This window comes from Linepithema humile, chromosome 2 (assembly GCF_040581485.1).
Source record: "Linepithema humile isolate Giens D197 chromosome 2, Lhum_UNIL_v1.0, whole genome shotgun sequence".
In the NCBI taxonomy this organism is placed as follows: Eukaryota; Metazoa; Arthropoda; class Insecta; order Hymenoptera; family Formicidae; genus Linepithema; species Linepithema humile.
In genome coordinates, this window is record NC_090129.1 from 19782188 (window position 1) to 19808777 (window position 26590).

The 26590-nt window shown below is 43.5% G+C and overlaps 1 protein-coding gene across 2 annotated transcripts in view; it reads left to right on the forward strand.

Annotated features, from left to right (window-relative positions):
* Window positions 1-26590, forward strand: part of kibra (WW and C2 domain containing protein kibra) — a 50704-nt gene that overhangs the window by 14381 nt on the left and 9733 nt on the right. The window contains exons 3-4 of one of the 2 annotated variants that reach the window (XM_012378990.2): window positions 2935-3044; window positions 3465-3559. In XM_012378990.2, coding sequence (XP_012234413.1) covers window positions 2935-3044; window positions 3465-3559 — 205 coding nt within the window. Of the gene's footprint in view, window positions 1-2934; window positions 3045-3464; window positions 3560-24655; window positions 25850-26590 lie in introns of those variants that run through there. The other variant, XM_067348561.1, reaches the window with a different exon arrangement.

The window sequence follows — 26590 nt, forward strand, 5'->3', positions numbered from 1 at the left end:
ATTAGTCGCGTAGGATCATAATGATCCCCTGCTTTCTGAACGCAATTGAAAGAAAATGTCAGTTATTAACCATTTGAAATTAAAAATGCGTAAAACGGTTAGCTTGTAATTTAGCGGCTGCGATGCGGTAAAAAAAAGGGTACAACTTATGCGTATTGCAAAAATTAACAAAGGCATTACATCAATTTTGCATTTATGTCTGTCATAAAGAAAAAAAAGGAAATTCGACGGATTCGAAAATCGTTATTGGTTGAGAAAATTCGATTAAGGATAACATTTCTCTAATATTTTATATCACGTGCATCTCGAGATAATTCTATTTTTCGAAATAGAGCTTCAATTGTGTCAACAGCCAGTTAGTGCAATTGGGCTGTAACTAATAATAAATTATGGCAAAGGAGAAAATGAGGAATTGGAAAACGCGGTGTAATCGGATGCAGCCGCTCACGCAACTGACAAAGCAGTATGCGGATTCCGCTGCGAGTCGGAATGTTAAACAATATGTCTCGAAGTATCTGATTTCGATTTCTGCAGACGTGGTCTAGAGCGTGTAGCGCAGGGCAACACGTCAATTCTTCTCGTTGTTCTCTCGCTCGAATAAGCTCGTCTGATACAAGTCCGCTATTAATAGCCATCAATTACTGTCGCTAAAGAGACGTTATGTTAATTTAGTTAAAGTATTTAGTTCTTTTTAGTATCTACTTGTTAATTGAATTAATAGACAGCAGACGTACAAGAGAGCTCTGGATAAATATTTGAGAAACAACTGATAGTATTGTAATTTTGGTTTGTTTTTTTTAATACGTGAAATATTGCTTTCGGTAACTATACCAATAATTTTGTATTGCAATATTAAGTTACAAAATCGACTTTTTAAATTGGAAGCTACACACCCACAGTGATTTCCTTTGCAGGTCTCGGACTCAATACGCTTAAAATTATCGGTTATCAGGGCAATCTTTTATATTGAACTTTTCACAGTGGAACTGATCGTTATCGTTTCTGGAAACACGAGCCTATGTGTGCGTGTACATAATACACGAATGAGTCAGTTCAACACGCGATGACATACAGTTTTTTCATGAGCGATCCCCCTTTTAGATCGTTAAATACACGAATATCGCGTACTTATGAGGCAATTCAAATAGACCTAAGCACACTACGCGAAAATACCGAGAGTGCTCTTTGCAAAAAGGCAAAATTTTGCGGATCACTCGCTCTCTCTTTTGTCGTCACTTGAAATTCAGCAAGTTTCGTAATTAAGTAAATAAATTGATGTAAGTCCTGTCGTAATTGTGGGCCTCTGTTGCGTAAGACTTTTTTTATTTATAAAAATTGTGCGAATAAAATTATATACGCGCGATCAGAAACAATTGTGACTTTTGAAATTCCGAAAATGTTCGTAAAATCAAAATATAGCCTTACAAATGTCCTTGCTTTTGGCAAAATTACTTTCACAATTGTCGCCACTTAATTCCGCACTGACCGATATTTTTTCTCCATTTTATTACATGCTTTTATGGACGCATCCCGCCGGTGGATTAATCTCATTAATCTCGCGAGCGTTTGAAGGGTCTTCTCGGGGAGATACTTCGCGGAAACCCCCATCCACGCGTATTTTTAATGGCAGACGTTCTGGACGGGAGGTTTGCGCCTCATTACACGTTTTCAGGGACAATTTCCTTAATTCTCTTTCCGCCGCGTGATTCACGGTCTCGACGTGCCCTTGGCCTTACCGCGATTATGTCCTACTATAACGACGAGAGAAAGACAGCGAGAGAGCGAAAGAAAAGGCGGGGAAAAAAGAAGAAGAAGAGGAAAGTCAGGAGTGTATATCGCGCAGGTACGCGAAGGACCCGAGTAATAGCTCGGCGAAGGAGACGGAACGAGAGGGAAGGGATAAATGAAACAGCGAACGCGTGCGCTACATGTCGACACGGCTGCGGTATGCCAAGGTTAAAGCGACTTACGGCAAAGTTTAACGAGCCGATCATCGATCGAATGAAAGCGCTCGCGCGCGCGTGAAATTTCGTATATCTCACCGAGCGAACGGACGTGGACAGGAGCGAAAGTGCCGGTACTTTCGCGTACCGTTCTGTATACGTGTCTCCTCGCTCCTTGCTTGCCCCACAAAGTCTACGTCGCGCGAGTTAATACAGTCCCGTATTATGCAAACGGCGAATCGCACAAGGCAGACCCGAAGCCTTCAGCTTCAATGTCGATTTGGCGCGATGCGTACATATCGAGCGAGAACGCAGCGACTATCATCGAACGGCGAGCGCGAAAGAATGTCTCGGTCATTCCGACACCGACATTCTCTTCCCCTCGCCCTCGCGTACAAACAATCGGGGAAATTAATCTGTAAAAAAGGTAAAAAAGGATGACACATATTCGTAACAAAATTTATTTAATGTACAGGCAAATATATAGGATATTTTATTTCAAGGCGCACAGTGTGTGTTTGTAGCGACGATATCAGATTCGAAATTACAAGCAGATTCAACTGAAAATGATGGGACGATTATCACAAATGTCACGTAAATCAAAACATATATACATATGTGCTATTGTACTTGCTTATAATGCGATGCACCTGATACACGCATCTCGTGCCTACACGACCGGAGATTTCCGGAGAGCGAGTTCCACATCCGGCGAGCCTTGCATTCCTTTCTTTCCGCGGACGAACGCGACATCAGGATTCATTCGATTGACGACTTCTTTGCGTGCTCCTAGTAGATTTATTTAAAATACAACTGCAATTAATTTTCCATTACATTTTATTCGCATATTAATCTCTTTTGAATCTCATTTTTGGATTCGGCGTATAAAATGTCGAAAATGTTACGAATATTACGTGCGACAAAAAAATTCATCAATGTTATTTTGCACTTTACAGTGTTTTTATTTTATTTTTTCCCTTTGTTGTTCTAGGTTTACTAAACCCCAAACATTTGCGGATTGTATCGGCAACGAGCTTCCCCTCGGCTGGGAAGAGGCCTACGATAAACACGTGGGTGCCTACTACATCAATCATGTCAATCGTAAGTTTTTCTTTTACTTTTTCTTATTGAAAAATGCGTTAAAACGGCCAGGTGCTTAACTTGTGATACGATATTTTTTGGAGATTTTTTTATCACATCCAGGCTTAATACTTACTTAACACTTTGAGAATTTATATTATTTTTAAATAAAATAAAAAATAGAATATAAAATGTAATGACTATTATTTTGAAAAAATAGAATTTCTCTGATTGAATTAAAGTAAATTATTTAGATAATTAATTAATTAGATAATAAAATAATTTAGATAATTAAAATAACATTCTACCTTGAAGAATTTATGGCATGAAGAATTCTTCACGAATGCCATAAATTCTAGAATAAGTAGAACAATTTTTTTTTCTAATTTATCATTACTGAAATTCGTACGTTTCTCATCGAATTAATATTCATATACACAGAGACAACGCAGCTGGAAGATCCAAGGCAGGAATGGCGGGCCATTCAAGAGGCAATGCTTCGCGAGTATCTGCAGACCGCACAGGACGTACTCGAGGTAAGTTTAGAAACAATTATTCATAAGCATTCATTCAGTGCGAGCAATTTTTCACTTAACGTGTCACTCGTAAAAGCGGAATTGATCCGTTAATCACTCGCCGTGTCGATGAACCTTGCGTTGCCGAGATTAAAACAAACAGGGAGGGGAGAACTGATGGAATTTCAACGAGGGTCGACGAGGGCGGCAGGAAGTCAGTCCGTGAGAAATCATGTTACTTCCGGTCATTCGGCGTACCCTCGCGCACTACGAACGCGGCAGCGTAGATTAACACGCGATTAACCGCGTTCTGTCCCTCTGCATTTATCGCGGTATAGGATGTACTTTGCACGCACACACATGCATGCAGAGCGCGAGAGAGAGAGAGAGAGAGAGAGAGAGAGAGAGAAAGAAAGAAAGAGAAAGAGAGAGAGAGAAAAGGAAAAGTAAACTCTTCCTCTATATTTGTTTGTTAACTTTTTTATTCGAGAAGAAAAGAAAATCATACATATATGTCTATGGACAAAAAAACGAATCTGGTATACTGTATATTTTCTTATAATAGATCGAATTAGATTAAATATTTAATATGAACAAACATAAACATAATTAGTATCAAAGTTTTGATAACAGGTGAAAGTTGAAACGTAAATAAAAATTGTTGATTTTATCATATTTATTTTAGTCAAATATATTTAGTGTGTTTGAGTCAAATATAATCTACGGATAAGATGCATGATCGTGCGTATGACTTCGCATCGCGACGCTCTTTCTCTCTCTCTCCTTCCCCCCTCTCTCGTGCGAGAAGTTTCTTCGATAATACATAGTTAAAGGATCGCGGCAGGTAGCTAATTCGGACGTTTGCGAGAGAAGAGGGTACTTTGGTATTTCGCCGTTGACGCCAGTCTGGACCCGCGCCGGAATGCTCTTACGTCACACGTGGCTGCGTTATGAATTTTTGGTAGAACGCGCGCCAGGTGAGAGAGCGAGGGAGAGAGAGAGAGCAAAGAGATACGGAGAACGAGGCTTTAATCCGAGAGCAAACGAAAGATACGATAATAATATTTATCGGCGGCGGCGACGGCGGCGGCCGCGGCGGCGGCCCGGGCGGGCGGGGAGGAATGTCGATGTACGGTATATTTATTTCGGGCGGAATACTGTGGCCATGATGTCATCGTCGATTTTCGAGAGATTGCCTGTGTGGCTGGGGCCGCGCGATTCTAGTTTCGAGATCCCTTGCGTCTAAAGGCCCCTCGTCTTTCGTCGTCGTCGTCGTCGTCGTCGGCGTCGTCGGCGTCGTCGTCGTCGTCGGCGACACCTGCTTTCTCGCCTCGGTGCGCAACGTGAAATTCGCCGAGTCTATTTAGCTGATTATAGAAAGATTCGGAAGATTACAGAAAGATTCTGCAGTATTTTTGTTGTTTGTTTTTGGATTAAATTGATACATATAATTTTTTACGTTCACGCGCGCTGCATCTACTTTCTCGGCGAGAAAGAAAATTCGATTCGGAAATCTAGAGAGATACGATCTGTGTAATAAATACTTGGTGCTGAATTATCTGCACTCAACAATTTATCGCTTGTGTCGTTGAACGATTAACTAGTTATCGAGCCTCTTAAAAATAAAATTTCTATCCCCTATAAAATTCGCCGTTGTAGAGACGCAGCAAACATGTTTACCCCGGTAAACATGTTTATGCTGGAAAGGTGTAGTGCGCCTATCTTCCTAAAGGTGTGGATACTATCCTTTCGCGTATCTCACAAATTAACCAACGCCTTGGTGTAATCCTCAAATGCGTTTGTACGCGTGGGAAATAAGATATCCAAACCCAGATCGCTGCCAAGAGATATAATGTGTGGGTTCTCACATTCTTAAAATTCTTGAAATATTCCGAGCAACGTTCCCATCAAAGATACACATTCCTGATAGTCGACGGGGATTACAATTTTTTTTCTCTCACGTATTTTTTAAGACTCGTGGATAAAAATTGCATGCTTCCTCTCCTTCGCGTTTTATAATAAATTATTTGAAGATAAGTATTTCTTTCAACAAATACTGTTCAGTTTGAGAAACACTTTTTGGAAACGCAATTAAAATTTCCTATTATTCAATATCGGTATGAGATTGTCGTAGCTTTATGTTATCACAAGTCTTTCATCATCGGTGATTTAATTATGTTGTTATCTAACTATTACACTTTCTAATATCTAATCTCCGAAAAAGTGATATCTTTATCGTCTAAATAAAAACAATTGATTTGAAGACCAGATAAATAACAATGCTGAAATTCCGTAAAAATACCTTCACAACTCTCATTTTTCACTGAATATTCCAAGCGCATTATTCCACTAATGAACTTCTCGTTCTTACGGCAAATAAGCCGCGAACATTTTCCGCGGAAATGTATTTGCACGCGAAATATCGCAACGCCGTCCCATACCTGGGAGTAGTTTCACTCGCTTGGGGCTTCGGGCATTAGAGGAAACCCGCGGCTTCTTTCCTTGGGAGTTTCACGCGTAGATACGTGTCGAACGCACAGTATGTGCGTGCGTGCTTGCACACTCCCGCGCGCGAGCGCGAGCGTAACGCGGAGAGCCGGGGCTTGCATTCCGATGCAAATAACCCTCTCCGCCACCCGTCCTCGCCTTCTCTTTCTCTCTCTCGCTCCTTTCGTCTCTTCTCCGGCATCGCGCGAGGCTCTCCGCGCTCGTCAAGCGACGAATAAGCCGCGGCCAGTAGCGTCTCATCGCGACGTAGCGCCGCGATGCATACGATGTAAGTTCGCCAGATCCGCTGGCAAAATAAAAGATATATATTCTACCGCGGTTACCTAAAAACATAAGCATAGAATTATGCGTGTGAGAATCTGTTTATTATCACGTTTGCTTTACGCAATTATACATATGCTTCCTGGTCTTTAAAAAAAACGCGAATGGCTCGAATGGTCACCGTCGCCAATATTCGATTCGAGATTTGCATATAACATTGAAATTGCTTTCACGCAAAACACGTAGATGCCAAGCGTATCACGTGATGTTTTTATGCAGTATAATAAATCAATGATATCTGAGTCAACACAGCATCGTGGAATTTATGATCGGAACGAAGGCGATACATATTTTGCGCAACTTGCATGCCTGGCAATTTTATACATTTCCTTAATTTGATGTCGTCGAAATGTCGGAAATTTGCATCTCATCATTTTTTACATCTTAATGAATATAAATAAATTTATATCTTAATGAATACTTAATGAAATATTTTTCACTTACCGCGAGATCGAATAGCCATTCGATATCGCGCAATCTTAAAAGTCTATAATTTTTATGATTTATTCTGTTACGTTATTATGTAATGCGAGATTATATAAATGAAACGTATCGTGTATAGATCAAATGAAACACAATCAAAGGATTTCGCGTTGCTACAACACTTTCGTGATGACTTTCTGTGTTCCGACGATGAGTGGCCAAGACACGCTCGTGAGAGGATTATGACGTAATGTTCAGGAATTTCGAAAGTTTAGATAGGAATTCGCGAAGATGCCACGATTAATCTTGGGGAGTTTACTCAAAGTTACGCCATTCTATAATCGGTTTCTTCATTTTGAATTGCTACCGTGGTCAGAATTTTTAATAATACCGAAGAATGGGTTTAATCGGATAACTTCAAGAATTAGCATTAAGTAGTGACGCAAATATCTATTTTCATTCGTCTATATTCTTTTCATTGCAATTATTATTTTTGCGTCTTGTGGAAAGTTATAATTCTTTTAAAGAATAATGGCATTTCAACGTCTAGCGGCATTGCGTCTGTGTGTGTGTGTGATCAATGATTAGTAAAACTCATCCTCGAGTAATGAATAATCAACCAAATCATAAATCTCACGTTTATTCCGCGTACAGTCACGGCTTATCTCAATCCGCAATTCTCACGGTATTTGCGAGCATTCCAAGACCGAGAAAAATTCATTGCGCTCTTAGCGCTTGTGGAAGAAAAAAATGTCAATGCCTTATTAATGTCGTAATTTTTCTCTCGATATCTGCGAATAATCAGAATAATGGTCGCATCAACCAACGATAACAGTAAAAGTTTAGAATATATATCTCTCTTTTTACGACTATGATAATTCCGACATTTTATTATTATTCATTGATAATTGTAAAGCGTACAGTGATAAAAATGTCAGCACCTAATTAATGCCGCAGCTTCTAAGATTTGGAATTAATCAGAATAATTACGACATTACAACGTTACTCGATGATAAGACACGTGTAAAGTCAATGGAGAAAAAGTAATGTGACCACTGATCTTACTATTGAGAAGACGAATATTTTACATTTTATCAAATGCAGTCACCCCGCTCGATCCTTCGTTAATACCGAATCTAAAGTATCGTGCTTTCGCGGTGAAAGTATCAGTACTCGACTAGTATCGCGGTATCGTCAGCGTCCGTATCCGTCCGTGAGAGAGACAGGGAAAGACTCGAAAGTCGGAGCGATCTCGCGGTCCAGGAATTCCACAGATTTCGTGCGCTGCAGCGCAAGCAGCGTTCCAGGCTCGAATCTGACATTTTTCGGGCGGAAAGGGTCGCGCGCGCTTTTGCCTCGCTTTGCCGGCCTCCTAGAGATGTGCAAACCCCATTCTTCATGCGCTACCTCCCACCCTTTCGTGCGCTGCAGGCCCTATCCGAGCAGCACAGCATCCTGTTCCTTTCTCTCTCTCTTTCTCCTTCTCTCTCTCTCTCTCTCTCTCTCTCTCTCTCTCGCGGTCTCCCTTCCATCCTTCCCCTTTTTCTCTCTTTCTCTCTTGGCTCTCCGTGATGCCCCGTCGAGAGGCAGCGAGATGCGAGAGGAATGTTAATTGCCATTTATTTTTGCCCGCTCGTCCCGTACCGCTCGTCGGCTCTCTCGCGCGGACAGATACAAAACCGATTATGACACCGCCGGAGGAAACTGCGAATGCCTCGATGCCGTAAATCATACGGTTCGCGGATCTCGTTCGAAAGCGCAGGTGCCGGACTTTCTTCGTTCCCTCTCTCTGTTTCGTTCCTACGTGCGTCCGTCCGTCCGTCCGTCCGTCCGTTCGATCGATCGATCGGAGAATTTCATTCTTTCAGCTGGCAAGTACGCGCGGCGCGTACGCTTTTTCCCGTCGCGAGACTCGTTTTCTGCTTGATGTTTCAACTTGCGTCTCCCGCCTCGTCCGGCCGCCGCCGATGCGGCTGCCAGCGTGAATCGCTTGTGTGTGCCATGCTTCCTAATTTAATCTTTTATTTTTGGAAAAAGATTCCGGGAATGCGCGGATACACACGCGCGCGCAGGAATAGTCGCGCGCTATTGTCTGAACTTGGAAACTTCGGGAATTCTAAAAATATGAGTAGCTTTGCTATTACGGTCAAATTTTACATTATGCGTTGACGCGCGCGCGCGTATGTGTGTGTGTGTGTGTGTGTGTTTCGTCGGGCTTTTTACTTTTTACATTCCAGAACTTTGAATAGATTTCAAGCGGATAGTGGGAGTTGACTTTGTCTCCTTCTATCGGTTCTTCAAATCGTTCCTGATGCGCGCGCGAGACCAGGAGGGTTGATCGGGGGTTTCAGTTGACAGCCCCGTCACGCGTTCCTTCGTCACTGACCAGGGCCAATGATCCGCTTCTCGAGCGTTTCTGAGACCAACGAAACGGGAAATGTATGGCGACCCTCTGCAAATAGGAACCGGCCCGTTGTCGGTCCAGAGCGCGCCGACAGGTGTGACGTCTTCTGGTCCATCGGGCTCGGCCCCGGACTCGATAACGACGATGGCGTGTCGCAGAATGCGCCGGGAACATCGAAAATTATTGCACCACCGAGATTATCCGCACGATTATCCTCGAAATAGGCGGCTGCTGCGCGCGAGATCGGGGGAAGCTATATATGGTGGTGTATAATACACGCATATATACGCACACATGGACGCACGCGTGTGTATGTGTATATGCGTCTTATAACGGTTCGAATCCGAAGTCTCAAAGTCATTGACATCGTTATCGACGACCGGTCGCTGCCGATTTCTGCGGACGCTGCCTAACCGCCGATGAACAAATCGCTATATTTATTTGCATACGTCCGACTATACATATATCTGATCTTCTTTAATGTTCCAAGATGATGAAATTTCTGTTGCGTGGTATTTTGAACGCGGAATGTGACTTCTCATGCGATTGTTGTTTATCTGAATAAATCCAGTTAGCTATGAAAGCACATTGTGGGAAAAATCAAACTATTTATTTCGCTGAAACATATATTCTTTCTCTTATACGATTTTTTAGAGCAGTCGGAAATGAAAAAGTCAAGCAAAAATTTTGTATCATTTCTCGCCACTTTTTTTCAATTTTTATATATATTTTTGTAGCGAACAAATTTCCAATTAAAATTCTATCATAACAAATTACATCTGAAATTAATTAAAGTATGTAGTCTTGTCGAATTCAATTTTCTGAAGTTTTATTTGTGAAAGTCTTTTTTTCAAACAATTATGACTCGATTTGCTAAGCAACAGTCAATTCCAAATTAATAAAAGAATTTGTCGAAGAATTAGGAGAATGTGCGGTATTTTTTAATGTCCTGCATATTTTCCTCTTCTTTTTTTCATTGTCATCGACCATGCGGGTAACAATGTCACAGGACATGGGCTCAGCTCCATAAAATTGTTCGGTATGGGCTCACGGTAGTGTGGTATGCAGAACGAACGAACGACGTTGGAATTCGATAAATGTGAAAGCGGATTCGTTCTTTGCAACTGGATTTGCAGCACGGCGTATGCTACGCTGCATTGTGCGCCTCATCTCTTTTTCTCGTGGTCTCGCGTACTGAAAGCGTTCTTGGATACATTTATATGCTGCGTTCCAGTTTGATCTCTGCATCGTAACTTGTCAGTCTATAATCGTCGAGGCTGCTACGCGAAAGAATGTCTTACCATCGCACGCATAATAATCGAAATGCATTATTCTTATCTGCACAAGCGCTACGCACGCTATTTCTTATTGATGTAACGAAGTAATCACTTCGAAACAAAGTTTCTTTATCACGACCATCATTTACCTTATTCGGGAGAAGAGAAGATTTCTCGTTTCTCCATTTATCTTTCAAGTGCAGAATTGATTTGATTTATTAATTTCCTCGGAGGAGACATGAATAATTAAACAGAACTTATTGTGTCCCTTATAAGCTTTATCGTTCTCACGCGCAGCGCCCCTCATTTCTCGCAGGTTCGCTCGATTATACAAATTATCATTAGCTCGGAATAAAAATCGATCGGTCCTGATAACCACGAGGGTTCTATACGGTTATGATGGTCTGTGTGACACTCGATGTAGCGTGGGCTGGCTTTAGGACGGTGACTTGGCAAGCGACGAGCAGACAAGCGAGCGAACAGGCAGGCGAGCAGGCAGGCGAGCAGGTAGGCAGGCAGCCAGCCAGGCAAGCTTGCCACGAGAGATTGGAATGTCTCCCGTCCTCTCGAATCCGCTCTCCCCTGCCCTCCGCCGCCGCCTTTGCTTGCCATAGACTCCTCTCTCTGCCTTCCCCTCGCCGATGAGCCCTGGGGCCCCGCGTTGCGGTTGGAGTAGTACGTGGCGTCGTGCAAGAGCGAGAGAGAGCGTCGCCTTAACGCGCCGCTCTTTCGAGCCTCAATGCATCGCGAAGATGCCGGTTCCCCTGATCTCTGTCCTTTCGGTCTCCCTCGGATATTTCGTCCTTTCTCTTCCTCTCTTCTGTCTCCTCCCTCCCTCTCTCTCGAGACGTTCTCCCGGTTCCCTTTCCCCGCCCCGTCTTTCTTTATTTTTCCGCTCCTCTCTTTCTCTCTCTGTCTCTCTTTCTCCCGGTCTCGCGTAACTCGCGCCATGGGACCCTTTTGGCGTAGTGGCTACCGGTGTTACGCTCGCGTAGGGCCCCCAGGCGGTCCATGAAGTGACGGACGAAGAGCCACGAGGACTCCCGAGGGCGTACGATCACGCCGAAACGAGCGGATATGCTACTGTCCGTCTCTTCTCTAAACTCTCGCCGAGATGATGCTCCCTTTCGCGCCGCCGGAGATGCTTGCGATCCTTTATTTCCGTTATCGGAAACTCGACCTTTTAATGTTTCATCTTTTTGTTTACGTGTGTTTACACTTTTTGTAGATATAATTTGAGTCTAAATGTCGTGAATACCTTGCTGTGCTCGTGCTTGCTCTTGAAAGTCTAGTGTTTGTTAACGTAAGAGGCGTTAAATATCGTATGTCTCATATAAACGTCATATTTTTCACTCTGCATTTTTTTATAAAATCGTTTCTTCCAATTCGACTTTCGAGATTCCTTACAGTTTCCCTTTTCCAATTTGGGCGCAACCGCTTGTTCTTTAAGTTGGTTCGTGCTCTCTGTCCTACAATGTACTTCTTTTTCTGCACGCTCGCTCGGCTTCCCGTCCTTCCACACAATTATTTTTGTCTTTCCCAGGAGGTGAACCGAGAGCATGCCGCGAAATTCCCACGTGCCGGGGCGGAAAGAATTCGACTCGTTCATCGGTATCTACCATCCGTAAAGCACTGTTCTTATCACGCTTCCCTCGTTCCCGCGTTGCTCCTTTATTCCGCTCGTTTTGCTCCTTACTAAATTGCATATTCGATTTACGGAGTTTCTTCCATTTTTCACTTGCGCGAATAAGAATTATGAATTTTCACCATCAAATTAATTGAGAAATTCATATCTATGTTTCTTTTTTAAACAGATCCCTTCGGCGAACTCGTGTTATTTTACGCTGATTTATGTAAAGGAAATAGTTGTTCAATTAATATCGCTTTTCCTTCTAAAATGAAAAAGAGAGTTGCTCGGAGCTGAGAGCATCTTTTCGCGACTAGGTGCGATATTTCCGAGTTTTCTCGAGGCCGCGCTACGCGAAATTCCCAAGTTGTTTCGTCACTTGACATCCGCGAAGGATTCGACTCGGAATTAACCGCGAAGAGCGACCGCCGCGGCTTGTGCATGCCGTTTGTGCTGGCGTGGCTTTTCACATTCCTACGGCTCTCCTTCTCCAGGGACAAACAATGTTAACGACCATACGAAGGGATCGGGATTCCATCTCTGCCAGATGATATATAAATAGGCCTATGCTTTTACCCAGAGACCAGATATATACGCATACTAGCGTTATTCTTCCTTTTTGTGAGCGGTTATTTTTAGAACTACGGAATTTCACGCTTCTCTTTGACGAACCCTCCTCATTCTCTTTCCATTCCCCGATTTTCTCTCTCTTTCTCTTTAACTGTCTCTTTTCATTTTGCCTTTTTGTTTTCAATTCTGTTTGATGTACTTGGTGTCTTCTTATAACACTCTTTATAAGTCTCTTTCTGTCTTTCTCTCTCTTTCTGCAGTTTCGATTTCCTTAGATGTGCAATGAGGAAAAACAAACATTTCGTTTATTTTTGCTTTTACCCGAGTGATCAGGAAGTTTGTAGCGGTAGCTCTCGTTTCTCATAGCAAATTTTATTGGGGATCGCTTTGAGATTGATTGATTTTTTTTTCGTCAAACAGTGTCCCTCGATTTTGTACGGTGAACTTTCCCAGCGGTTTAACTCTCTGGAGATTGACCTTAGACGTGTTGTGTCTGGCGCGCGTGGGCTAAGAGCCCGCGCGTGCAGCGCAGACTAGAGTTCGACGTCCGGCTAGAGAAATTATATCATTGGCAACAAGTAGGATGAGTATCCTGGCGATGACATTCATTCAGTCAGTTTATATCTCGGCGTAATTTGTTGCCAACTGACTTGATCGAATCAAGTGCGCTGCGCGCTCTTGAAAATGTGTGCACGAAAAAGTATGACGCGTACTTGAAAAGAAGTTAACATTTCCTGCATCTTTCAGCTATTACAATCAGCGTTACATTTTTGTGTATGACTATCTTATCGAAGCCGAAATAGGAATGCAAGGAGCGTAATTATCGCCATATCGCTATATTAAGTAGTTCAGTCGTAACAGGTTCAAACATGTGTTACTGTTTACTTATATATTCACACACGCGAGTATTTAAAAACCTACTTTACGAGATAATTTTTTCGAGCAATTAAAGGATATGTTTTAAAAGCGATGATTATTCTAAGAAAACATCCGCGTTATCTTTCCGTTTTTTTTTTGTTTTTTTTTGGACGCTTAAAATCTTCGTAAGATACACGATTCGACATTTGTTCGTATATAATTTATCGTCGTCGATCATAACAGATCGGTGTTTAACAGAAGGAATGTGATCTTTAAATACATGCTCAGTGCCCTTCGAATATCGATATTACGAAATGTCGGTATTGCAATCCTTAACGCTGATTACATATACATCGGCCTACGACGACATGTTATCGTTGATCGCGGCTCTATTCCTATGTGGCCGTGACGCGACTATATCGCATTAAATTCCCGGTAATAAGGAGGCTACTGTGATGCGACGATCTTCGCACTCAGCGTGCTCGCGGTCAAAGATAGCCCCCGCGTTGTTTTGACGTTCCGCCGCATCTTCGTGATAAGAAGGTTCGCGGGAAGACTCAATATAGCACCCGGCAATCATCTCGCAGGAATGCACGGTGTATCTGATTCCGATTTCTCCGAAAGCATCACGGCCCTCGGCAAGGGTTTATACGCATTCCTGACGTGAAAGGGATTCCGATCTGCCTCGTACGATTATGGATGCTTAAATCGAGCGGGGTATCAATATTCTCATATTAAACATCACGAGCAACTTGTTTTTAATAATAAAATATTCTGCGGTCATGTTAGAATTAATTTATTATGAATAAAATGATTGATACGTATCGTGTTAAGTGATTATCTCTGTTCTAAAATTATCATAAGGTTATAATTTTTTTGCGAATGTAGATGTAGCGATAGGTTTATCTAACATGCGCAGGCGATCAGATAGATTTATCTTGAATAGCAAAAGTGCATTGCTCTTTAATCTACCTGCCAAAAGGCACATGGCGAATGCACGCGGCATGGTATATCGATTGATAGATCGCAAATTATTTATCGTCGAGGATCAGTCGATTTTTTCATAACATTTGCACCATTCGATAAAGAGCAATCTTGAATGAGGAGATATCGGGAAATCTTGATAACAATTATATATCGTGAATCACGTCCTTGCCGAGAATGCATTGGATATTTATTGATGTCGGGAAAAATGGAACAACACTCGATTAATGTGTTTAGCTATTTGGTCAAACATTGATAGGCATCAAAATATTTAACATTTAAATCAGCTGGATTTTAACTCAACGATAATGTTTTATTTTATTTTATGATTTTAGCAATTGAATTGCTGGCCATTTCGATATTTTTTTGAAATTTTTATTTAGAATTGATATTATATTCTTGTTGTCGGATATTTCTTGAACATTCTCGAAATATGTACTTGGAATACTCTCTCCCTCAAGAGAACATTTTCAAACAATTCTATTCCCAGAGGATGTTCTCAGAGAATTTTCTCAGAACATTCATTCGTTCTTACTTCGCATCGCAAGCAATAACTCATAATAGTTGTTGAGCGAATATTACAATTTGCGCGACGACAGCTTTAATGTCGGAGAAATAATTATTATACATAGACTGTCGTATTCTATTGTCGCGATCAATGTATCTTTCAGACGATCCAAGTTACATTGAAATGTTTATGTGACAGATAATAGTCGATGTGTAAGCGTAAGCATTTCTAACAATGCAGTAGATATTCATGAAGAAACTATTGGCAAACTGATAAAATACTCCTTTATAAATGAAGTGTCAGTTATCTCAAGCATCGAGTTCCGCTTCTTCTTTGCAAAACTTCTTTTAATCAATTAAAAATTATATAACTACAACATAAAGAATTTTAATTAAATTACAATATTATACTTTTATCTTCTAAAAAAGTTCATCTAAAAAATATTAAATATAAATCGCCAAAGAATTCAGCAATTCGATTCTAAAGCATTCTGAAATTGGGAGATTATATTTATTGCTACAATTATTTTACATTCACAGAATAAAATATTTTTGTACCGAAAGGGGGACGTTGGCCGTTAATTGGTTAAAATCAAGTATATACGCATCGCATGTATGTCGAGGTCTCCGAGGAGCTGAAACCACTCGAACGTCATCGTGAGATGACGAGCCGCAGAAAAATGCGCGAATTGAAGGAAACGCGAAGATTCGCGTCCGATTTCTCGCTTTTATCGATGTATATATTCATATTTCCTTGAATGCGCTTCTTCGAGAGTTACGACATTTTACTCTTCTTGCGTCGAAGATCCCCTCCTCGACGCCGCGCGACACAACGCGATGCAACGCAACGAATTATCGGTAGGTACACTCCGATAATAGTATCGCATTCCATTCATATCAGTGTTACTCGGCGGGGCCGGCTTGCCACCGCGAACCGCCTCTCACGCACGTACGCACAAGCGTATCTCATGATCAGATATTCGCGCGTACTGTATGCAAAATTTTAATTTTTGCACACTAAAATTTCAAGGAATTTACGTCACTCGCAGTGACACATCGAGCTACAGCAATAAATTAACGAATCAATTGCATAAACATTATTAATTGCGTAATCGATCGCATTAGATTATTTAGATACTTTACGGCTCTAATTGTCGTATAATCTTGCGTTGATCAAGCATGATTCATACAAGACACAAACGTTTCGCGCGAGCGAGAAATGCGAACGTGTCTTCGTGCACATATGTGCATTTATATTTAAACAGATATATAAGCCGCACACGAATGTGCGCGTATGCACATGTGCGCCAATAAACGCAAAATGCACCGAGAACTTTCCCCGGCAGGAATTTGTTAAATCTTGCTATATCTGGCCGATAAGAGAGGTGACGGTGCTACCGCGAATGTATACCGGGTGTATCGACACTTTGCATTGCACGTTAAAAAAATATAATTATTATATTATTAATAATTACAAATTGATACAGTATGTACGTATATTGAAATCGAAACAAGTCTGAGTTGAAAGATTGAAATGTTTCGATCGACAATACTTCGCGATAAATAGACAACACATTTTTGTTGTCTATTTGCTTGCGTTATCAGTTTCATTTTTAAAGCGGACTTTGCTTCATTTACATAATTTAATCAGAATTGAATAGCAGGCTTATTTTGAAAGACTATTATGATATAATAGGTTTTCGGTCTTTAATTTACGTTATCAGTCGCACTTATCTCACTTTTATGATAAGAATTGACTAGTACATTTAAAGGTTCAACGCTGGATCGTTGAATTTTTCGTTAATTTCGCGAACGCGAAAGGCGCGATTGCGTTGTTTTGCGACGCGCTGGAATGCGGCACGGCGTGACGCTATCGCGCGTCGGCGTCATATCAGCCGTTATCTTCACCGGAGACAGGTGCGAAAATAAATTCTGCGACGCATTATTTCGGCTAGTCCGTTCATCCGGTTTTTTCTTCGCTGTTCGCCGCGTCGGCTAAACTCAGAGATCTTCGTAGATTACGTTTTTTATTACGTTTTATTTACTTTAATCATCTAAATGCACGAATGAAACTTTTACTGCATCTTCGCGCCGGTTCTAAGGCTTAACTTTCTGATAAGCTTTTTTCTTTAATTTTTTACAGCTTCGAGAACCAGTGTCGAGTGTCTCGATTTTTTTTATCAAGAAACAATTTATCTCAAATTAGTCGAAGAAAGCAGTTGATGTAAGATAAGAGATAGCTCGATAATCTTCTGAATATTTAATAATATTCTGCTTTTCGTGAACTATTTTAAGTGGAAGTGCATTTTTGTCTCTTCTGTATCTCGCTCTCTTTCTCTTTCTCCGATAAAGTTCTCTCTCTCTCTCTAATAAAATTAGGGAGGTGGTTAAATTCGTAATGCTCTACGCGATATCGCGCGGCGGTGGACGCACGCTCGCGCATATAACATTCGTGGAATGCGCGATATACTTTCACTTGGTATAAGCATTAATACAAAAGTAAGTTGCTTTCGGAGTGGCGCGGATTTTTGCCGTGGCGAATCGTGCACCACGTTGACTCGGCGATGCGTGCCGCAAAGAGTTGTTGCAAGCATCGTGGCGACTTCTGTGAGCAAGATCGCGGACTCGTCAGTTCGCGCAAGTGAATCAAGTCGATTCTCCCGTTGCATCAAGTCACTTCTATCTCGAAAAGAATTGAAATAATTGCGGGATGCGCGCGAGGTAGTAAAACAGTCTGTATCAAAATATGTCGAAGATATGTGGACGCGATAATTTTTTTTTTTTTTTTTTGAAGTTTTATTTTCGAGAACGATTTCGAAAATGCGAGAAATTAACAATGTCGTCTTTTTCGAATTTCGACGATTTTGTACGATTTTGCGTGATTTCCGAAAATTCTGCCTTTATAAAATAATATCTTTTTAATGCGGAACGATTTGTACTCTTTGATTGCGATTTAGGTGAGATCGACGGAAAGGGGAGGAATTTTTGGAAAGATGCCAGAGCAGCAGGTCGCGTGTATACCCGGGCCCTTATATTAGCCACGGATTTTCTCTTTCTCTTTTCTCTCTTTTTCCCTCTGCTCTCCTCTCTTTTTCTCTTGCGGGAGCCACGTGCGCCCCGAGGAACTCTTCTTTTATATCCCGCGTCCTTTGTTCGGCAGCAGCTGTCCGGCCAAAGAAATTCCTTTCTCGACCGTCAGCCCGATTACTCTCGATCCCTCCGTCTTTCCCCTCTCTCGCCTCCCTCCTTCCCACCCATCGAACGTAAATCTGAATCAGATATCACTGATCTCGCGCGTTCCATCCGACGCTTGCAAAAATTCACGGGCACGTCGACGAAATGTATGCGAGTGTGCGAAATATTTTTATGCAGGGTGTCCTACTGCGAACAGGAGATATTTAAATAATAGATTTATTCAGTAATTTGCAATTTATATCAAATTTACATATAATAAAAATTCTCTTATTGCGAAAAAAAGAATTAAAAATTAAGACTCAAGCGTACTCCATAGATTTCACGAATACCAAATATTTTACAACTGTAATTGTACCGTTTACAAAGAAATGCGGCAAGATTAACGTATGATTAATAAATCTTTAGTGATACCTTTAATTACGTATAATTTTTTATCTTATTTGTTCGCTTTATTCCTCGAATAACGTTTGGGAACAAAGTATAACGTTGAGTCACATCTCTGTATTGTACTTTGAAAAGACATGGTGACACAGAAATTGATAATTGTATCTTACGAGATATTTCATATCTCCATAAAGTAAGTGTAGTGCCATTATAAGATTTCCGTGCATCTTAAGATATTAATAATCTTTGTTCTCTAATTCTTCTGCGTCTACGATAAAAACAATATAAATAATCTCTCTTACAACAATAATTTATTCAAGTTTGGTATCAATTTCGGGATTGTTAAATTTTAACATAATCATTATTTCGAATTGATGATTCCGAATCAATTAGTGCAAAAATACCGTGTCTCTGTAGAAAGAAAATTATACTTTGTATGATACAATATCATGTATATCGATAGGTTCAATACAAAAGTTCAATAATATCGAGACGAGATGCATTATTCTCCTAAATTATCTCTCTTTGCAATATTTTATGAATTACTTTTATCTTTGACGAAACAAAAGCTGTCATTAGGCCGCGTCAGGCATCAACTTTACACCGTATGATTCGCCGTATTTTGCACGACGAAACTTATCGCGATGTAATGTTGGAAATATCGCGCGGGGACGATGTGGAGACCGAGAGTGCGAAATCGCTTATATGCATACAGTCGATTTTCCTACTCCCGGTGGTCCCGAAGTGGATCAGGTTGTTTAGAAGGACCCTCGTGAGGCCCTTTGAGCGAAGCACGAGACCCACTTCATACGGAATTCGGTAGCCAGAGGGCGATCACGTGAGCGCCCGGTAGCGTTCGGAGCCCCTCTAACTTCTCCCATCTTCCCTCCCTAAACCTAATCATTTTAATCTCGAGAGCACGTTCCTCTTTCTTTCTTTCTTTTCGTCGTGACGGCCATCGTCGAGTCCTCATCAGCCTTGGGAGGCTCCGGCCGAATTCTACGAAAGTCATGTCCGGTGGAAACTTGAGCGATGTTGTCTTGACGTTGTAAAAATGCACAAGCTCGACTTTTGTTTTTTCGCAGTCAACAATATTTTATTAACATATTTCACACATTTGGATACGTGACACGGTGATTTTGATAATACAAGCGATTACTTTCCTGCCGTTTCTCCGACGTATAATTTCTAAATTGTTTAAAATCTCATACAAATTGCGCGCTCCATTACGCTGCGTATTTTGTATGCAACCGTCGTTTAAGACATATGATTGATTCGCGTGCATAGCATCGAAAGATTGAAAAAAATGGATGAGCTCAAAGTTAATCGATCCGGACACCTAGGAATCTTCGCTATCGTTAGTATATCGAAGGGGGGGGGGGGGACGTCTTCGGGGAACCGCTCCAGATGTCAACGATTACAGGTCCTATCGAGCGAGCTGGAATAAAAACAGAAAGATGCCGAGGAAAAGGATCTCGCGCGTCGTGTCGAGCTCTCTCTCTCTCTCTCTCTCTCGCTCTCTTTCTCGCTCGCTGGCTCTCGCGCATTCACAAGAAAATCTTACGAATGCGCCCAATTACAAAACACCGCGGGCATTCCTGAATAAGCCTATACGCTAAGGCCGTAGTAGTGGCCTGGCACTGGCCTCGTACGTATCCTCGGTCCGTTTTCATCTCCTTCTCTCGTGTTCCCTCTTTCTCTCTCTTTCTCTCTCACCTCGCTTCCTCTCTCCTTTATTTGTACTCCCTCTCTGCGAGCCCCGCGTGGTTGGCGCACTATAAAAGGGGGTCCCGCGGACCGGGCCCGACCCAGGTCCCGCTGCCTCCGCGCCGCCGAGCCGCGCGCTCAGATAAATATGCGGGAGGGGTCGGAATTCCTCACTCGGCTGCATTCCGATCCCTCCTCCTCCGCCGTCGCCACTACCGCCAGCATCACCATCCACGCTCGCTCGCTCGCTCGCTCGTTCGCGCGCGCGAACAGGCCTCCTTCCTTGTCATTACTCCCTGCAACGTGAACTTCTCTCCGACCGCGCCGCGGCCCTCTCTCTTTCTCTCCTCGCTCACTCTTTCCTGCCTTCTTTCTTTATCTCTTTCGGTCTTTCTATCTTAAGTTCGCCATCCACTCCGTTTCGCTTCTTCTAGATTGCGAGCTTGTACGCCTCGCGCGCAAATCCGCGCGCTCGCTCGCGCGGAAATCGTCGCTTCGGCACGGCTATGTCAAACTCCCGCGGCACTCGCCGTTTACAGCGCGCATAAACTGATAGAGGGTATCGGCTAATGCTGGCTGTAAAGAATTCAGAAATGTTTACAGCTGCTTCTGTAGTTTTATGCGGCCTGATATCGCGTATCATCTGACGCATGCAGTTCCAGAGCGCGTAGTAAATAATTCTTTCCGTTTTCCGCTCTGGCGGGCGCCGGCTTCATCGCTGGAAATGTTTACTCGCTCCGCCGCATTCTTATTTCATCGCTCTACCTCGCCTTTCATTTCGCTACCAGCTTGCCTGTTCGTTCTTATCTTTTTATTCGGACTTGATTGTGTCATAATTTCGTCCGTCCTTCTCTCTACCACGCTCTACCCTCGTTATTTTATCTTTAAACGCCGCTCTATCCTGCAGATTGCTCTTCGAATCTCGCCGCATTCCCCATATTTTCATCGTCTTTTCTCCGCATTCCAGTTTTCACCGTCCATTCCCTCATTCGTAACTCTCCTGTTTACTCCGCTCCATCCCTCCGCGTCGTTTCGCCTCTCGCGGAAACGCATTCCCGTCGGCCTCTCCATATATTTTCTTCCTGATGCAGCTCTCTCTCTCTTTCTCTCTCTCTCTCTCGTCTTCCGCTTCGCCGTGCGTTCGCCAGCGTTCGCGCACGCCACGGACATCGTCCTTTCATCGCGCGGAAAGATCTTGCACGCAGCGCTGAGATGGAGCCACCAAGATAGCACACGTGCGTGCATACGCTCAAGCGTGCGTTACACGCTGCGCCGCAGGAATTATTATCGTAGGTGGTAGGATCCACCATCGAAATGTATACGCGACCCTAATACGCTGCCTGACCCCGGCCGGTCGAAAGGCCGATTGCGTCAGAATACCTTCATGTTTCGACGTATACGAATCGCGTTTTCCTGGAAACCGTCGCGTTCCGATGTGATTGAAGACTTTACCTTTCTCTTCATTCATTTTACATCTATTTTTATATGCAAATTAAACGGGAAACGATGTCCTCACTTATACGCAAGAGCCGAAAAGATTCAGGCACTGCGTAGATATGCGCGATTGAAAAAAGGCATCGCTTCGAGAAATTTTCTAATGACACATGAGAGCGCGATGCGTCAACTATGCGGTTATAAAATTGATATGTCGACTTTATCACATCGTCAATTGATTCGTTGGAATCTTAATTAATTAATTATTCGTCAATCAAGATATATCCATTTTCTTATTATAAATAATAAAAAAAGTTTCTGTTCTATATTAAATTTATTATATAGAATATAATTCTTTTTCGGAAGGAGAAGATTACTGAGTTACGATCACGGTTTTAAATATTCCATAATTAATTTCGCAATTGACATATTTATAGAATTATTTGAGATGAACTCTCGGAAAGATAGTTCGATCGGCGCAGCTGGAATTTTGAACGAGAGCAAATGACGACGTTCGTGGTTTCTCGTAGCATTCCCGAGGCGGAGGACGTGCGCTCGCAAGAGCGACGAGCAGAAGAAGAGAGCAAGAAAGAGAGAGAGAGAGAGAAAGCGGATAGGAGAGAAGGCAGGCCGATGGAATGGAATTCAGCAATCAGTTAGGCATTCGGCTCTAGGATAGCGAGCTCCGGGCGGTATAAATCGCGGCCGTTCGCGCAGGAATATATCCGAGAGATGCCTTCCGCCTCCTCTTCGTCCTGTCCCCCCCGGCTTGACGACGCGCGGTTTCTCTTCCTCCTCGTATGATCCTACCGTACCTTTCCTCCCCCTCGTATCCTTCCAGATGACCTTTTGTTTTTTGTCGCGCTAGGAACGGTATTAGCCGACGTGGAATGCGGCTGTCGCCGGAGTGTCTTTTCTCATTCCTTCCTTCCTTTCAAATCTTTCGAGGCGGGAGACGTGTCCTAGACATTAGTCGGTTTCGTAAGACAGAAAAATATACGCTAGGATCTCGACCGCTGAGTTGCAAGCAAAACGGTTTCAACCGAGCGGCGAATGAGACGTGAAAAGCTCGTAAATACGCTAAAGCATCGAGCGTTTAGCGTATGCGAGCACTTTTAGCGTTTACTTCGAGCGTTTATTTTGGGAAATACGTCTTACATTTTTATGCAATTCGGATAGATAAATTTGTAAGGAAGGAATTTGATCCACAGAATTTAAAGCCTCGAACATAATATTAAATCTACGCGTATCGAACAGAATTTGCGATTCGGCTAGTTTGCAAAACACGCATCTTCCTCTTTCCGAAAAGACGGATGGAGCAGATATCGCAGCAGGCTGCGTCGCGAAAATGACGAAACACACGGAAGAGAAGAGGCGGCCGGCTCCACGAAAGAGCGGGACCCGCGAGGTTTCCTGTCGGAAACCGAAGTCGTTCCGGGGAAGAAAGAAGAAAGTCCATCAAATGAAAAAAGAATGCATTAGTCGGAGGTCGCCGGGGCCGTCGCGGTGACGGCGAGGGAGGAGTAGGAAGAGACGACGGAGAAGAAGATGGAGAGAAGGAGGAGGACGGGTAGGACAGGGCGAGGAAGGAGGGAAGGGAATAAGGCCTCTTTCCCGGAGCGGACGAACCGGCCCGTACTCGATACCATCTGCGTGCTCCCTCGACAATAATAGTATGGACCGAGAAATATGCGCGTGCGAGGCGCCGTGGGTTCTCTCCGACGTTTCGAGGACGTAGAGAAAGAGGTAGTGAGGCGGGGAGAAAGAGAGACCGTGAAGGCTTCGCCGGAGTGGATCCGGGAGGAGGAAGGGGACGAGGGTGGGGGAGGGAAACGGGGAGAAGGAACCCGTGCGCTCTCCCCATGGTGCACATACTGGGGTTCCATGGGCGAGTCTCTCTTCGTGTTCGGGGGAATGGTGGGGCGACGCGCAACGAGCCGGGGTCCTCCGCTCTCGCCCTGCTCTACCCGGGGCCCCGGCTCTTAGATGATCGGAGACACGGCTGATGGGCCAGTAGGGGCCCCAGAAATTCCAACAAGGACGGGGCATAATGCGCGACTCAAGGTCGGTTCTACTACCGACGCGGGGCTTCGGACGGATGCGACCACGTTCAGCAGGGTCGTACCGTGACCTCGCCGTATCCTCTCCTCCCTTCGCTCGCCTCGTCCCCCGGCCCTTCCGCCGCGTCCCTTCCTGCGTGCCTCTCCTCGGTCTGTCCTCCTGCTTCTCCATTCGTTCTCGTCCTCCGCTGATCTCTGCAATCCTGGCTTGTCCCCCTTTACCCTTTCGCACTCGTCCTCGCGCACGCTACGCCCCACCAGGACCGCAGGATCGTGCGCTCGTCCTGAGGCACCCAGCACTCCCGGATCGCGACGACATTCCGCGGATCTATAAAAAATAAGCACGCTCGCGGCGATCAGGACGGCGATGACACACGCGACTCTCGACGAGCATTATGTATGATGATGACGAGAAAACGTTGTTCGATACTATGATAAAGGACTTTATTACACGCGTATTATTCGCTCCGATAAAGGATAGTAAACAACTTTCGCAGGACGTCTCGTAGTCTCATCGACGGCGCGATCACTTTCTTTACTTGCTTTGCGCGCAAACTTCGATCAAAATCAGTGTAATACATTTTATGTTTTATAAACAACGAAATCTTCTTTGCAACTCTTCGAGAAGAGTTTTTTTACATGAATTAATTAAAACGCTTGTATAAAATACGAGTCATATGACTTGCGTTTCTTTTTTCTCTGAACACAGAGAAACGAGCTTTCGGCTGATAACTGATTATTAACTGATAAAGATTACTGAACGACGTCTCAAATCCCGATCGTATCGCAGCTCGCAACTCAAACGACTCGCTTGTAACACAAAGGCGAATATTTCGCGTTATCCTGCATTTAAATTTAAATTATAAGTCAACACTCTCTAGCCGGAGAGAGAGCTTCACGTCGAGGCTTGATTGCGACGATCCTGTCGAGGCTGCCGAGGCCCGCCTTTTTACGCAGGGTAAGAAAGAGGCGCTTGAGGCTGCTGAGAAGCGAGAGAGATGGTACGAGGAGTATGGTGGAAGGAGCCTCCCAGAATGAGAGAGGAAAGGATGAAGAAGAAGAAGAAGACGAAGAAGCGGCAGAGGCAGAAGAGAAGAAGGAGGAGTACGCAGAGCCAGTTCGCGCACCATCCCGTTGAAGAGAGGAAGGAGTTTGTGTACGCGAGATTGCGAACGGTGGGGATAAAAGGGGGATGCTGCAGGAAGGGTAGGAGGGGTACTATAGAAGGAGGGGAGGGGCAGGCAGGACTGGCCGGACGATGCAAGAAGCGAAGGAAGAGAACGCAAAAAGAGGAAAAAAGGTGGGATCCCTTAAAAATTGAGACCCACGGAGGTGGGGATCGGAATTTCGGGCCCCGTACACCGGCCAGTCTCGAGGAGGCCTTCGCGAAGATGAGGTGAGGAGAAGAGGAGATAGGAGAGTACACGAGAGCGCAGGAGGGCACGAGACGGGATCGAGAGGAGGAAGAGAAGAAGCGGCGAAACGAGAGGTGGTGGAAAGAAAAAGCGAGGGAGAGAGGAAGAGAGAGAGAGAGAGAGAGAGAGAGAGAGACACGCACGCAGAAAGAGAGAGAGAGAGAGAGAAAGAGAGAAGGTGGCGAAAGAGAAATAGGAAGAAGAGAGGAAGAAGAGGAAAAACCAAAGGAAGAGGTGGAGGAAGAGGACGAAGAAGAGAAAGAAAGGCGCCGCATAGTCACAGAGAGTGCTCACAGTCCACCGTGTACCCGGCATGGACCGTCAGTACACCCTCTGCGTACTCGTACCGGCACACCAGTACCGCAGCTACGTGGACAATTACCACCAACAACAGCAGCAGCAGCAGGAGCAGCAACGCAGAAATCTGCAACGTCCGACGTACTACCAGCATCAGCAGCAGCAGCAGCAGCAGCAGCAGCAACAAGAGCAGATCTACGAGAACGTCGTGTCGCAGTATCGCATGAGGATGTGCTACCACAACGATTACGAGAACGATGAGCAGATACAGAGATTCTACTGGGAGCAGTGTTACAAGCGCGACGATACCGACGCCACGGCGTATTACTACTGCGAATACGTAAGGACCACTCGCTTGGAATACTTCGTAGGAAATCGTATACTTTAGGAGTACGCGCGAGTTCTTCGCGAACATCATCGTTGCCCGAGTGGAAGTGCGAGACGCGACAATCGTGTCTCTGTGATCGAACGTGCTTCTTCGTAACGTGAAATTATTTTTCTTTCACGAGGTGTTTCGCCAAATTTTCATCGCCAATACGCTCGAATTAAAGAGCATTCGAACATCATAGGTGTTTCTTTACGGCGCAATGCGGTTGTATGTTGAGGAATATTCTACTGTTGCACCGTCTTGATGAGCGAGTTTTCTTTAGTGAAATCGATGCATCGAAGTGCATTTATTACGTAGGAAATCGTGCCGAATATATGGGATACAGTGATATTGGATATGGAATTATATACATGGAATAATCCTGCTGTAACAAGAGCATTTGACTATGCTTTCATTTGAAATCAAACATATATGATATGCTTATGATATCTTCGATATACTTACTCGATTAAGATAAATCTAGAAAACAATCGTATTAAAGCAAAGACCTTTTTCGATGTCATAATTATTTGGAAAGATTTCCGAAAGCCTTTTTTGTCTTTACAGACAATTTTTTTAAATATTTCTCATTTACTTTTCGTTTAATATTAATGGCGTTAAGTAAATAATAGGTAGCCTCTCGTCAGTTTGTTGCATTGCCATTTAGCAAAAATCAGCTGCATTGTTGTTTATAGAAGCACAGCAGTTGTAAGG